The sequence below is a fragment of the Sciurus carolinensis genome, chromosome 9, assembly GCF_902686445.1.
Source record: "Sciurus carolinensis chromosome 9, mSciCar1.2, whole genome shotgun sequence".
Taxonomy (NCBI): Eukaryota; Metazoa; Chordata; class Mammalia; order Rodentia; family Sciuridae; genus Sciurus; species Sciurus carolinensis.
In genome coordinates, this window is record NC_062221.1 from 25,389,401 (window position 1) to 25,401,915 (window position 12,515).

General features: G+C 39.8%; 1 protein-coding gene across 1 annotated transcript in view; it reads right to left on the minus strand.

Annotated features, from left to right (window-relative positions):
* Col6a5 (collagen type VI alpha 5 chain) overlaps positions 1 to 12,515 on the minus strand; it is a 160,271-nt gene that overhangs the window by 35,042 nt on the left and 112,714 nt on the right. The window contains exons 26-33 of the mRNA XM_047564445.1: positions 10,916 to 10,966; positions 10,783 to 10,818; positions 8,772 to 8,834; positions 7,676 to 7,738; positions 5,437 to 5,472; positions 5,269 to 5,305; positions 2,923 to 2,934; positions 551 to 1,038 (exon numbers count right to left, since the gene is read on the minus strand). Coding sequence (XP_047420401.1) covers positions 551 to 1,038; positions 2,923 to 2,934; positions 5,269 to 5,305; positions 5,437 to 5,472; positions 7,676 to 7,738; positions 8,772 to 8,834; positions 10,783 to 10,818; positions 10,916 to 10,966 — 786 coding nt within the window. The remainder of the gene's footprint in view (positions 1 to 550; positions 1,039 to 2,922; positions 2,935 to 5,268; positions 5,306 to 5,436; positions 5,473 to 7,675; positions 7,739 to 8,771; positions 8,835 to 10,782; positions 10,819 to 10,915; positions 10,967 to 12,515) is intronic.

Sequence of the window (12,515 nt, forward strand, 5' to 3'; positions counted from 1 at the left end):
AGCAATGTATAAGTGTACCTTTTTCCCCACATCCTCTCCAACACCTATTGTTGCTTGTATTCTTGATAATCGCCATTCTAATTGGGGTGAGATGGAATCTTAGGGTTGTTTTGATTTGCATTTCTACACCAAGAATACAAATAACCCAATCAACAAATGGGCTAAGGATATGAACAGACACTTCACAGAAGACGATCTTCAAGCAGTCAACAAACATATGAGAAAATGTCCACCATCTTTAGTAATAAGAGAAGCGCTTTCTCATTTTTAACACAGAGACAACAGCCGCATTCCCTTCAGAGCACTGTGAGAATGCGTGACCGTGGATGCCAGGACCTGGCAGGCCACAGGAGCTGGGCAAACACATCTGCACTGTTCTTGACTGTTGTTATTGTCAGGTTTTGGATTTCATGGACACTGACAACAAAACAGTCACAAAAACTGCAAAGGGGACCAGAGGCATATATCTCCCCTGGCTCCCCATCCCTTCCATGCTGCTGTTACATGCCCCTACCTTAAAAATAAAGACGGAGCCAAGGGAAAGTCTTACCCCAAAAGCTTCATCAAGGAAAACTCTTTCATTAAAAGCAAAGACCACAGGACTGATATCCAGGGCACTGAACTCCATGGTCGCTGCGAGGATGGATGACCTACTGACGGCTTGACCGTTGCTGAAAAACACAGCAACTCTCTCCACATTGGCTCCTGCATACGTCCGCTTGAAAACATTGCGGGCCACAAACCTCATTGCATTCCCAATGTCCCGGGCCTCCATAGGGGCTTGGTATTTTACTTCGGAAAGAAGCTGGAGGAGCTGCTTCTTGCTGCGGTAGTCAGATGAACGGATGAGATAGCTGGTGTCTGAGTCGTAGGAAACCACAACAACTCTTGCTCCCACCAGACAATTATTTTCCCTGATGTGAAGGTCATTGACAATGGAAGTGATGATGTCCTTTATTTCATTAAATCTTTGTTCAGTGACATCAGAGGATTGGTCCAGGGCAAACACCAGCTCTGTTGGATATGCTGGACACTTTTCTACAAAAATGAGAAGCACAAGTGTTTCATTATTTCACTGATCAAAGTCTTTCCCATGCTCTTTACCCCAGGGCAGCTGGTGCACACAGGAGAATTTCAGCTCTAGGTGTGGGGGTGTCGCCCGGAAAATATGGAGCCTGCTTTGTCAACTTGAAGGTGTTATGTAAGTGTAGAGCATTAATATTTTGCTATATATTGTTCAGACTTCACTTATGAGGAGATGGGGGGAGTGCGTTCTGTGTTCTGGTTGAAGTGGTGTTTATATGAATCTATGCAGGAATTACAACTGCATGCACACCAAAAACTGAATTTTACTGTACACAAAATTTTTAAATGTGTAAGAGGAAATTATGGTTTTGGGGGGATTTTGAAAATCTCTTCTCCTATAAAACACCTGCAAAATGATTTATAAATGATGAAGTCATTTGGCAGATATTTATCCACTTAGGCAACAAGTTCTGAAACGTGTACATGCAGGAGTCAAACATAGCTCTGCCCTCAAGAAATGTAGATTGGAATGTATCCTCACACTGTAAAGTACAGAGTGATTATTCTCAATGAGAGTTCAGAGGACAGGGGCTATTCCTCAAGAGGGGCTATATCAAGGGCTTCGTGGAAGATGGTCTTTGAATGAAGGCCAGGATGGGAGGACAGAGGGAACAGCTTGGGTCAAGGAGGGTTAGCAATGAGCTATTATTAAAATGGTATGGTTTGTGATTCCCAACTCAATACTAATAGATTTAGGATAACTGAACTTTAGGAATTTCCTAGAGAGTCTTCCCTATGCATCGAACCTAATTTTTAGATGTTCTTGTTAAAGTCTGAAAAAAGATTACCAAAAACAAACAAACAAAAAAAAATCAACTTTACTTAGGCTGTTCCCCAATCTGGCTAATTCCCAAAGCACATTAAACTCAAAGGATTCTGCATCTCAACCACTATTCTTGGATAATATAATAGAAAAGTATTAATTTAGAGATGTATTTTGAATCAAGGAACTTTACCATAGAGAATTTTTTAAATATGAAAACTGATACTAAAAATAGAATAAGAAAATTGAAGTATTCCTTATTTTTCAACTCTGTGCTAAAAATGATTGGCAAAGTTGTTGAAAAGCATTTTTAAAACCCACATATTCACAGGACCTCCTAGAAGGTGGAATTGATTTCTGTTTGTATTTTCTCCCTCCTCCCAGTGCCCTGTACAGTACCTGATGCATTTTATTCAAATCCATGAAGTGTGATTGAGCATTTATCACTTGCAAGGTATTTTTTACAGAATTAAAGTGAAAGGTTCCAGACTTTGGGATGAGCTCAAAGATCCTGAGAGTCTACTTTAGCAAGCCTCCAGAAGGTCTCAAAGTTGACCTAGCTATCCAAGGGACCATGTTATCCAAGGGATCTAAGGAGTCATGCAACACTAACTGGAGTCTAGGCCTTAGATATACCATCCACAGGCAGGGCAGGGTTTATAAGTGGTGGGCACTTGGTGAGGTGACAGGTGCTAAGGTGGGTTGAGGGAGGAAAGGTCACATAGCATGTTTAAGACGGTGACAATTTCAACAAAGACAGGAGCAGACAGAGCAATGGAGTATGCATCAGTCAGAGCCCTGTTCCCTGGCTCCCCCAGCAACACAGGACTACTCTGTGAAGAGACCAAATTGAAAACCATGATGGAACCTAGAAAGGACAATAATATAAGTGGGGCAGGGCACTTCAGGTTACAATGGGGTCACACATGACATTGACAATTATAAGAAAACAAGACAAGTATCTGCATAGAAGGAAGAAGTCCGTTTTCCCAGGGAGGTAAGGGTTTCTTTCAAATTGGTTTTATCCAGATGCAATATTATTTCAGCAAGAAATAGTATGTAAGAACACTTACCTTTCCAACAAGCTATAAAAAAGAGAAAAAAATAGACTGTTACATTTTGGGAACACAAACCAAAAATAATCCAAAACAAAGATTTTCTTTGACTCTAATTGAAAATGAGGCTAATTTCTACATCATAGGAATTCAAGGTTAAAGGATTAAGAAGACGTCACAGAATTTTCTTAACTTGTGAAACTTCCTAACCTTTTGCCTCTGTGAGCCAGGGCCAGCTGACCTGAGCAGAATTTTGGGTGAAGTAGAAACACTGATCACTTGTCTTAGAATAGATGAGGCTCAGATTAAATGACAAGATAGATGAAATTCAATTTGTTTTGTCTCTCTTCTTACAGCCTTCAGAGAGTCATCTGGCAATGTAAGACTGAAATATGGGGTCTTGTTTTCTTCCCTGATGAACACCTTGGGAACTTCTATTTTCCTGTAGAACAATGAGGGGATTTTCAAATGAACTTTGCCTCAGAGTAAAAAATATAGCTCCTCTGTTTGCTTGATACCCACATTCAGAAAGAAGAAAGGAGAAAAAAAAAAAAAAAACCCAAGGGTTTCTCTGAGCAAAACAGCATCTGGTGTCTCTGATTTACTCTGTAAACCTGAGCCACATGAGGGTAAATCTTTAAGAAATCACTGTCCTGAAAATTTCCATGTTCAGTTTATTCAATTCTTAGGAAGTAATTGAGCTCCTCTAATTTAATAAAAAGAGTTAATATAATAATAAAGGCGACAAGCCGGTCATCTATCCTGCTGTCCCAGCAAGGGTTCCCCTTTCCTCAACCCTATTGTGTTTGTCTTAGTCCTGCGGCCACTGAGATGCTGATGGTCATGGGTCAGCACGCATAACCCACAGCCTCCTCTACAGTGCAAAGTCTAAAACAGATCCCTTTTGTCTGACAGAGAACTTCCATGTGCTAACTTCAAACGCAGCAGCAAGGTTATAGGCAAATGGATCTAGACACACCTACTAGTATTGAGTCTGTCGAACCTGGTTGACTCTGGGGGAAATACTTTACCTCTTTTAGTGTGTGACTTTTATCTATCTATCTATCTATCTATCTATCTATCTATCTATTTAGATATCCAAAACATCTTCTACTTACATGTCTTCCTTCAAAGCACAAACCATTTGGGCCCTCCTGTTTTATTGCTGACCAACCACCTTCTCTCCCCATTGCCCCAAGACTTTTGGATCTATTTTATTCTCAGGGGAGGGTCATCAGATCAGTATCTGGCCCTTATCCCTGGGTGGCAAAGAGCTGCTACAAGACTGGAGATCAAAGGATATTGGACTAGGTGTCCAGTCTGCCTTGGTGATGCATTCACAAAGCCCTCAGGGCCTGTCACTCAAAGCCTTATCTCCATTTTGCATTCTGGAGTCCCAGGCGAGTCCAATCAGCACCTAGTGTGGTTACAGGACTATAAAACAGAAACTCTTTTTTCCTCAACCCTCTAATTACTGGCTGATTTCTTTCATTCAGTGTTGGAAAACTTCTCCTTCAAATCCCAAAGCCTCCCACAACTGGTCTTCACCTCCCTGGCACTCTCCACCTATCCTGGGTCTCCCTTGGGAAGATATTTGATTTCACTGAGAAGACTGGCAAGGCCTGGAAGGAGCTTGATCACCACACTCCTTCCCCCTACAACGGCTCTTCCCTTTCTTCCCAGTGTCCCAGGCCCTAGTTCTCACCTCCTCTCCTGAGCCAAAAGAGCCCTGCTACCTCGCAAGTCAAGGCCTTTCACACTGTCCCCTCTCTTTGGATCTTCTCCATGGGCTTCCTCATGTCTTCTTTTAAGCCACCATTTGGCAGGCCCTTCCCATCTCTGGAAAGTCATCCTTTCTGTCCCTTGTTCTTTTGCCAAGACATCTTTCTGGGTTCATCTCTTGAGTTTCTGACTCCCTGGTTTCACAGACTTGGGAACTTCATTATCGGTTTTAAGAACCACCAGAAGTTGAGTGACATGAAGTCTGAGTAAGTAACTAACCCTAAACCCCTACGTTCATTCCCTTAATACAATGCCCTCTCAGTCCTTTTGCACATAATTTTAATATTACTAATGTGAGCAAGTTCACACATCTTTTGAGTTGGTCTCTAATTGTCTCCCACGTGCATATCTTCTCTTCCTGTAGTACACATCGCCCCTCATGAGCTCACATGATTTTACTAATACCCTTTTCCTCCCACCTTTGATGTGAGATGTCCCCACAGTAGGTACTTGAGGAAATCCTGCTACAGAGGCTTCTCCACCATCAGTTCAGCCTTCTGATTCCACAGACCTGTACTAAGTGGGGTTCAATCCCAAGTGCCCAGAACCACTGACACACTTGTTCATGACATAAATACTCACGACTGTGGTCCCGCATGAACTTGATCAGATCACATTGCTGTAAATTTTAAGAGAAAAAGAGAAAAGAATAAGCATGAGTACAGTTGATTGCCCAGTGGTTGTGTTTATTTCCTGGTGAACTGGTTAGGATTTTCTTCCTTTTTTTTTTTTCAGGATTAAGATACGTACAGAATATACAGACTGTCCTGCCATGCCTTTAGGACCCTAGGAAAACAAAAACAGAGCAAGTTATTTGTTTGTGGACTGGAGTCTTTAGTGACAAAATAAGAGAAACAAAAAACTCTTCTTTCTGCAACAGCACAACTAACAGAAAGCAGTTGAAGTACTCCCTTCGGTGGGCTAATTTCAAGCACTTACCCCATTCACAACAAGGCTGCAAATATTTTTTATTTCAGTATTGGATTAGGTGATCTAATGTCTACCCCAAATGAACTGAATTATTTTCTAGGGTGGTAAGAAGAAACAAAAGCATCTCTTAAAGATATTTGTATGAAAGATGCAACACTTAAGGCATTTCTCCTAAGAATGCTCAAAACTGTAAAGAGCAAACTTTACAAAGGGTGGTGCTAAGAAGGGGTATAGTTATGTTGCAAATCAGGGATTTTAAAATGCAACCCCAACATATGAGAAAGAACCAAAGACAACTGCATAGCAAATGGACATTACACAAAAGAAGGGCACATACACTAAGCTCTAAAGGCCAAGAGATCATGGATGAGATGAATCCAGGAAGGTTTCTGGAAAGAGGTTACTCTTAACTTCTCAGCATCTTGAACTTTTCTCTTTTCCTCTTCTTATTTCCTTTTTATCAGGATCATATTTCTTTTTAGCAGTGGTCCTTAATATATTTTCATGTATAGATCTTTTTAGGCAACTAACCAATGTTAGTATGTTCACTTCAGAAAAATGCTATTACATGATCACACTTGCACAATTTTATGGACACCTGCCTTCCAGAAGCTCATTCATGGATGTGAGTGCAAGCATCTGTATTCTCAATGACAACTGCATCTCTCCATCCATCCATCCATCCATCTATGCATCCAATAACCAGTTAAATGTTTGCCAAAGTCTGGGGTGGCCTGTGGTATGCCTCTGGTATTGACCAGAACTGTGTGGCATCCAGGATTCTACTCATAGGAGCATGTTATCTGTCTGATCCAAATCACTAAAAGGTAGAGTTCTGACCATCCTTTTTCAAGTTATCGCAAAAAATGGAAAAAGAATACATGACACTTTAAACAGAGAGAACAACCATTTCTGGCTAATAAGTGGAGTAAGCAGCCCATATCTTACAGAGGGTCAGACCAATGGAGAGTGTGTCCTGAAAAAGTGAGCTTAATAATAACTTTGAGAATGTTCTGAAGCAAATCTGAGGATCAAAGGCCTGAAATGAAGAAGCCACATTCCAATCCAGATCAGCCAGGCCAAGTGCAAGACCAGGAAGATGGTGGGGGGTGAGGGTGGGTGGGGGAGGAGGCAAAGACAGCCCCAGAATCTGGAAAGGAGACCAATCCAGAGCAGACCAGATTGGCAGGGATTCGATGCTCACCCAAATGATTAAGAATATTCACCCATTCCTTGATGCAAAAGGAAGAAAATATTGTATTATTCTATGGTTATTTGATCCTCATTCTATGGATTCATTTTATCATAAGACCATGCATGCTTTTTCATTATACAGTCCAAGTTCAAGAACTCCTTGATGCATAAAGCAAGAGAAGAGGTTTATCACTCCTTACGTAAGGCTGCCTGGGGCTCCTCCACACACCACAGGTGCTGGCAATATTTAGTTCTTACCTGACTGCCTGTGATGGGAGAGAGATGTAACTAAATCACTACAACCACCTGAGAGGAACTAAAGTAGAAATTATGGGTATTTGGTAGGGGGAGATGTGCCTGACTGCCTGGGAATGCTTCCAGAGGTGACATTTCTCTTGCAATAGAAGCAGAGTGGGAAGTCACAGTTCTATTTCCAGCTTTCTCCAAAGTCTTAATTTTGAGGATAGAAAGGCAAAAGTCATAGTTTTGGCAAACTACCAACTGTCTCACATGATAGACACTTTTGCCAGGACACCTTTGAGAACTGTATGAAATCCCATTCCTTTTTGAAAGCCTTCAGTAATAAGTCACAGCAACACCTAATATTTGCACTATATAAAGTTTTCAGAGTATTTGCATTTGATTATCTGATCCTCACATCTACTTTTTGAGGTGGTCAAGAGAGGATATGTCATCCCCATTTTAGAAATAAACTGGGAGATCCAGTGACTAGCACAAGGGCATATAACTACGAAGAAGAAGAATCTGGATTTGAACCTGGGGCTTCTGACTTTAAGTTCTGTGCCCTTTCTATGGAATCTACTAGAAACCAGCACAACTACCTAGTTCTCATGCATGTACTCACTCTCCGTCCTGGAAGACCTGGGGATCCTGGAAGTCCACTCTCGCCTTTCTCGCCTACAGTGAGCTGCAGACAGAAACATACATTCGATTCAACATTTTCTATTCATGGGAGTTACTTCAGTTTTAATCAAAGTTTATAACTTTTAAGATTGTTTTTAAAAGAAAGTAGCTACTAATACAAGTCAGGTGAATTGCTTACTTGTAATATAAGCTATCCATTCTTAATCATTGGTAAACATCCATTTACCTCTTAGCCCTGCATTTAATGATATACTTTGCTCTGGCACCAACTGTGCATTTAAATCTAAATTGGTCATAAACTGGTACTAATAGGAAAAACAAATATACTGGGGTGCACAGGGATGTAGTTTTTTAAAAAGCTTCTCATCTGTAAAAAATAAGAAAAACAATTCCCCATACAGATAACAGGACATGAGTGACATATTACTCCCACACCTCAAGGTAATGAATATAAATACTACTGAAATGTAACCAGGCAGATGAGAAGTTTCTGTTGAATTGTATCTCTATCATACTGAGGGGGACCATGGTAACTGTATTCAGACCTTAAAATGAAAAGGGTGCTTGTCTCAGCATTTTGTATTTAAATTAGCACAATAATCTATGCTATATTTTGCTAATTAGGAGATCTCAATATTCTTACCCCAAACAAGTACCCTATATGACCTTCTCATGGGTAGTAGAATCATCAGAAAAACCTCAGGAATCCTAAGGGAAGATGTCAGTTTCATTTCCAATCACAGTGTTAATATTCTGGGAATACATGTGCCTTAGAAAAGACTGCAAGGCACTGATATTTCTACAACAGCCAGTCATCAACTTGTAAATCTGTACAATGGTCCAAATTTATGGAACCACAGACATTTAGAGCTGAAAGTGACCTTAGAGGTCACATAGTTCAGTTCTTAGGTTATAGAAATAGAGGCTCTGAAAAGGTGTGTGGAAGGTCAAATAGCTAGCAAATGGCATTTCAGATGCCCTTGGGATAGAACTATAATCCACATTTAATATTATAACACGAAAGTCAGAATCTGCAAAAGAAACATTCATTATTTCTGAAATCACAGAGCACTTACTGATCGTCCTCTAAACCCTTTGGGTCCAGGGTCCCCAGGAATTCCAGGATCACCAACATTACCCTGAAGATTCAGAGAGAAAAAAAAACAAGATGTTAATATATTTGCTATGAGAGAATAAAAAAAATTGTCTCCAAACCAAAACTGAATTTCTATTATAAGAATTATACTATATAATATAAGCTAATACAACATTAAATGTAATCTCTTCCTGCCATTAGAACAAAGTGATTAGGTTCACTTAGATAGTCCCTAAACTATTTTTAATATTCTAACAATGCAAAATATTTGTATATAAATACCAACTCAATGACTTCCAGTTATTGAAACTATCCAAAGAAAATGCTTGAAAACCATGGAAAATATATGAAGTACTGACCATATAAAATACAAAATAATGAGTTACTTCCTAAATGCATGAATTATTTTTGAAGGTTAAAGGTTAAAAAAAATTTCGGACGTTGGTGGGAAACTAATTTTAACAGTTATGTATCAATATGCTTATTTCATGTTTGTCAGCAAATTAAAATATGCTAATTTTCTCCCATTATCAGTAAATTACCCTCTATAGCAAGGAGAACTCTTGTTCTAATAGTTTTTCATATAGTCTCTTCTTGTATCCTTTTTTTTTCTTTTTGATTTGGATTTGTCTTTTTTTATTTACTAGTGCATTTTAATTAAATAGATGATGGGTTTAATTGTGGTTTATTCATACATGCACATAAAATACTTTGAACATCTCCATCCCCTCTCATCCAATCCCCTTCCTTTTCTGTAATCATCTCCCTTATATCCTTTTCTGCCTAAGGAAAGAATATTTTGGTAATTCACCAGTTAAAAATACTTTTAAGAGGATCCAAAAACTGGCTGCTTTCCTATAGAGAATTTGATTAGACATTATTCTATTTTTAACCTATTTTTTGCATTTTGATTTGAGCATCAAATATGTGGAAGACAGTGTTCTGAACACTTTTTTGAAATAGAAAATCTTAATACAGAATCCTTGTGCATATAGATATAATGTGAGAGACTCCCGTTGAAATAGAACTGTCTGGTTCTATAGCATGGAAATGGATTTCAATCTAATAGGAAAGGAGGAATCTGGAAGAGGTCGGATCAAGAAAGTAACATAATAAGCCAGGTTCGGTGGCACATGCCTGTAATTCCAGCAGCTCAGGAGGCTGAGGCAGGAGGATCACAAGTTCAAAGTCAGCCTCAGCAACTTAGCAAGACCCTAAGTAACTTAGTGAGACCCTGTCTCAAAATAAAAAAATAAAAATGCTGAGGATGTGGCTCAGTAGTTGAGTGCCCCTGGGTTCAACCCCTGGTACAGAAAAGAAAAGAAGAAGGAAGGAAGGAAGGAAGGAAGGAAGGATGAAAGGAAAGAAGGAAGAAAGAAGAGGGAGAGAGAGAAAGAAGGAAGGAAGGGAGGGAAGGAGGGAGGGAAGGAAGGAAGGAAGGAAGGAAGGAAGGAAGGAAGGAAGGAAAGAAAGAAAGAAAAGAAAAGAAAAAAGAAAAGAAAAGAAAAAAGAAAAGAAAAGAAAAGAAAAGAAAAGAAAAAGAAAAGAAAAGTAGCATAGAGAGGCTATGCTTTGGGAAAAATCCAGTGATGGCAGTATTGGGGACCAACAGAAGCAGGGAGAAGATGGAAATAGATCAGTGAGAAGGCTTTTGTAATCTTTCAGGTAAGAGAAAACAAAGGTTGCAATAACAAAGGACAAGTAGTAATAGCCAAGGTGGTGAAAAAGATTACCAAGGCAGAGATATCAAGAAGAAAACAAAGAACTAAAGCACAGAGGATACCTGGAGGTGGGGTTTCAAGGTGTGGGACATCAAGGAGGGACAGGACGCTCTTCCAATACAGAGCTTCATCGGGGTCATAAAGCTCCAGGGGAACAACTGCCTGCTCCCACCCAGCCCCCTTCCCACTGCATTGAGACCACAGCCTTATCTCAGCTCTCGAGAAGGTGAAGATCATGGTAACTACAAAAGAAATTCGTGTGCACAGTACCTTCGGCCCCATATCCCCAGGGAATCCTCTTGGGCCCTATAATTTTCAGCAGAAAACATAAATAAATCAATACACACTATGGTTATTTCTGCTGGTATATCAATTTTAAAAAAGAATTGTTTTCCATCCTTACCTTTACTCCTTTTTGTCCTTTACGACCATAGCCTGGGATGCCATAATCTCCCTATAAACACACCAAATCATTTCAGTTTCTCAAAGGTGAAAACAACCTAACTATACCCAATACCAGGAGAGGAGCTGGGTGGACTTCCAGGTGGAGGGAGCCTGCTTGGTGCCCCTGAACCCCGGGAACGTGTGTTGCTGGGTTTCCCTCACTTCCTTATGCAGGCCCTGGTACTTCTTTGGCCACCTCCATGCTAACCAGTGCAGGAAACAGAAGGATGGTTGTCTAGGACTCAATCAGTGCCAGTTCCTTGCCTGGAAACTTAGGAGTTGGCCAATGAATACGGGTGAGGAATTCGCCAAAGAATAATGCTAAATGGCAAAGAGATACACAGGGGAAACATGTCTATCCTCACTGGTAACCAAAGAAATGCAATTTAACAGTTGAAGCTAGCATTTGTGTCAATGGTAAAGAAAACAAAGTTAAATATCCATCATTGGTGTGGGGGCCCTAAACCAAGCATTCTTCTGCACATGGACCTATATATTGTTTGAATTTTCCTAATGGCATATCCAAGTAGAATTCAAAACTTAATTGAACATGTACATACTCTTTGACCCAGCTATGCAAATTCCAGAAACTTCTACGCAGGAGTTAGTTATGGGGCAGGGATATAGTTCAGTGGTAGAGCACTTGACTAGTAAGCACTAGACCCTGGGTTCAATCCCCAGCCAGGCCAAAAAAAAAAAAAAAAAAAAAAAAAAAAATACACACACACACACACACACACACACACACACACACACACAGTTTTTGTTGTTGTTGTTGTTTTGTTTTCTGTGGTGCTGGGACTTGAACCCAGGGCTCTGTGCATGCATGGCAAGCACCCTACCAACTGAGCTACATCCCCAGCCCTCACATAGTGTTTTTGTCCAGGTATAAGAACGTTAGGTATAAGAATGTTCATTGGTGTGTTGTTTAGGATGGTCAAAAACTGAAATAAAATCAAATCTCTAATAGTAAGAGACTGGGCAAATAAACAAGGTAGAATATTTTAGAACTATTAAGTATCTTTGAGAGAACAAGGTAATGATTTGTAACAACTAGGAAGAAATACTCATGATACATTGTTAAGAAGGGAAAATAGAGTGATTCTTTTTTCTTTTTTCTTTCTATTTTTTGCTATATCCAGGATATTAATAAAAATCTCAAAATGGTGGGATTGATAGTTTTTCTTTCCATATCCCTTGCCCATTTTTAAGCTTGGTAAATTTCTTTTTTTCTTTTCTCTCTCTTTTTTTTTTCTTTTTGAATATTAATGTTTTCAGATTAGATCACAAAAAGGCACTTTGAAGACTGTGAAGGAGCTGGACCATTTCTACAAGCATTTGGATTTAATTTTATAGATAAAAACTGCCATGAAGGGAGATTGGAAACCTTTGCGGAGACTGTGACTGTGGGGCAGGGCTGTAGGTCAGGAACCTGCTGGGTCCTTACATTCATTTTCCGTGAGCTCCTGGCTCTTTAGTTATTTGTTAAATCCTCCCCCTCCCTTCCTCCTTTCCTTCCTTCCTATTTTCAAAAACACAATGCATTATGATTAGCCGTA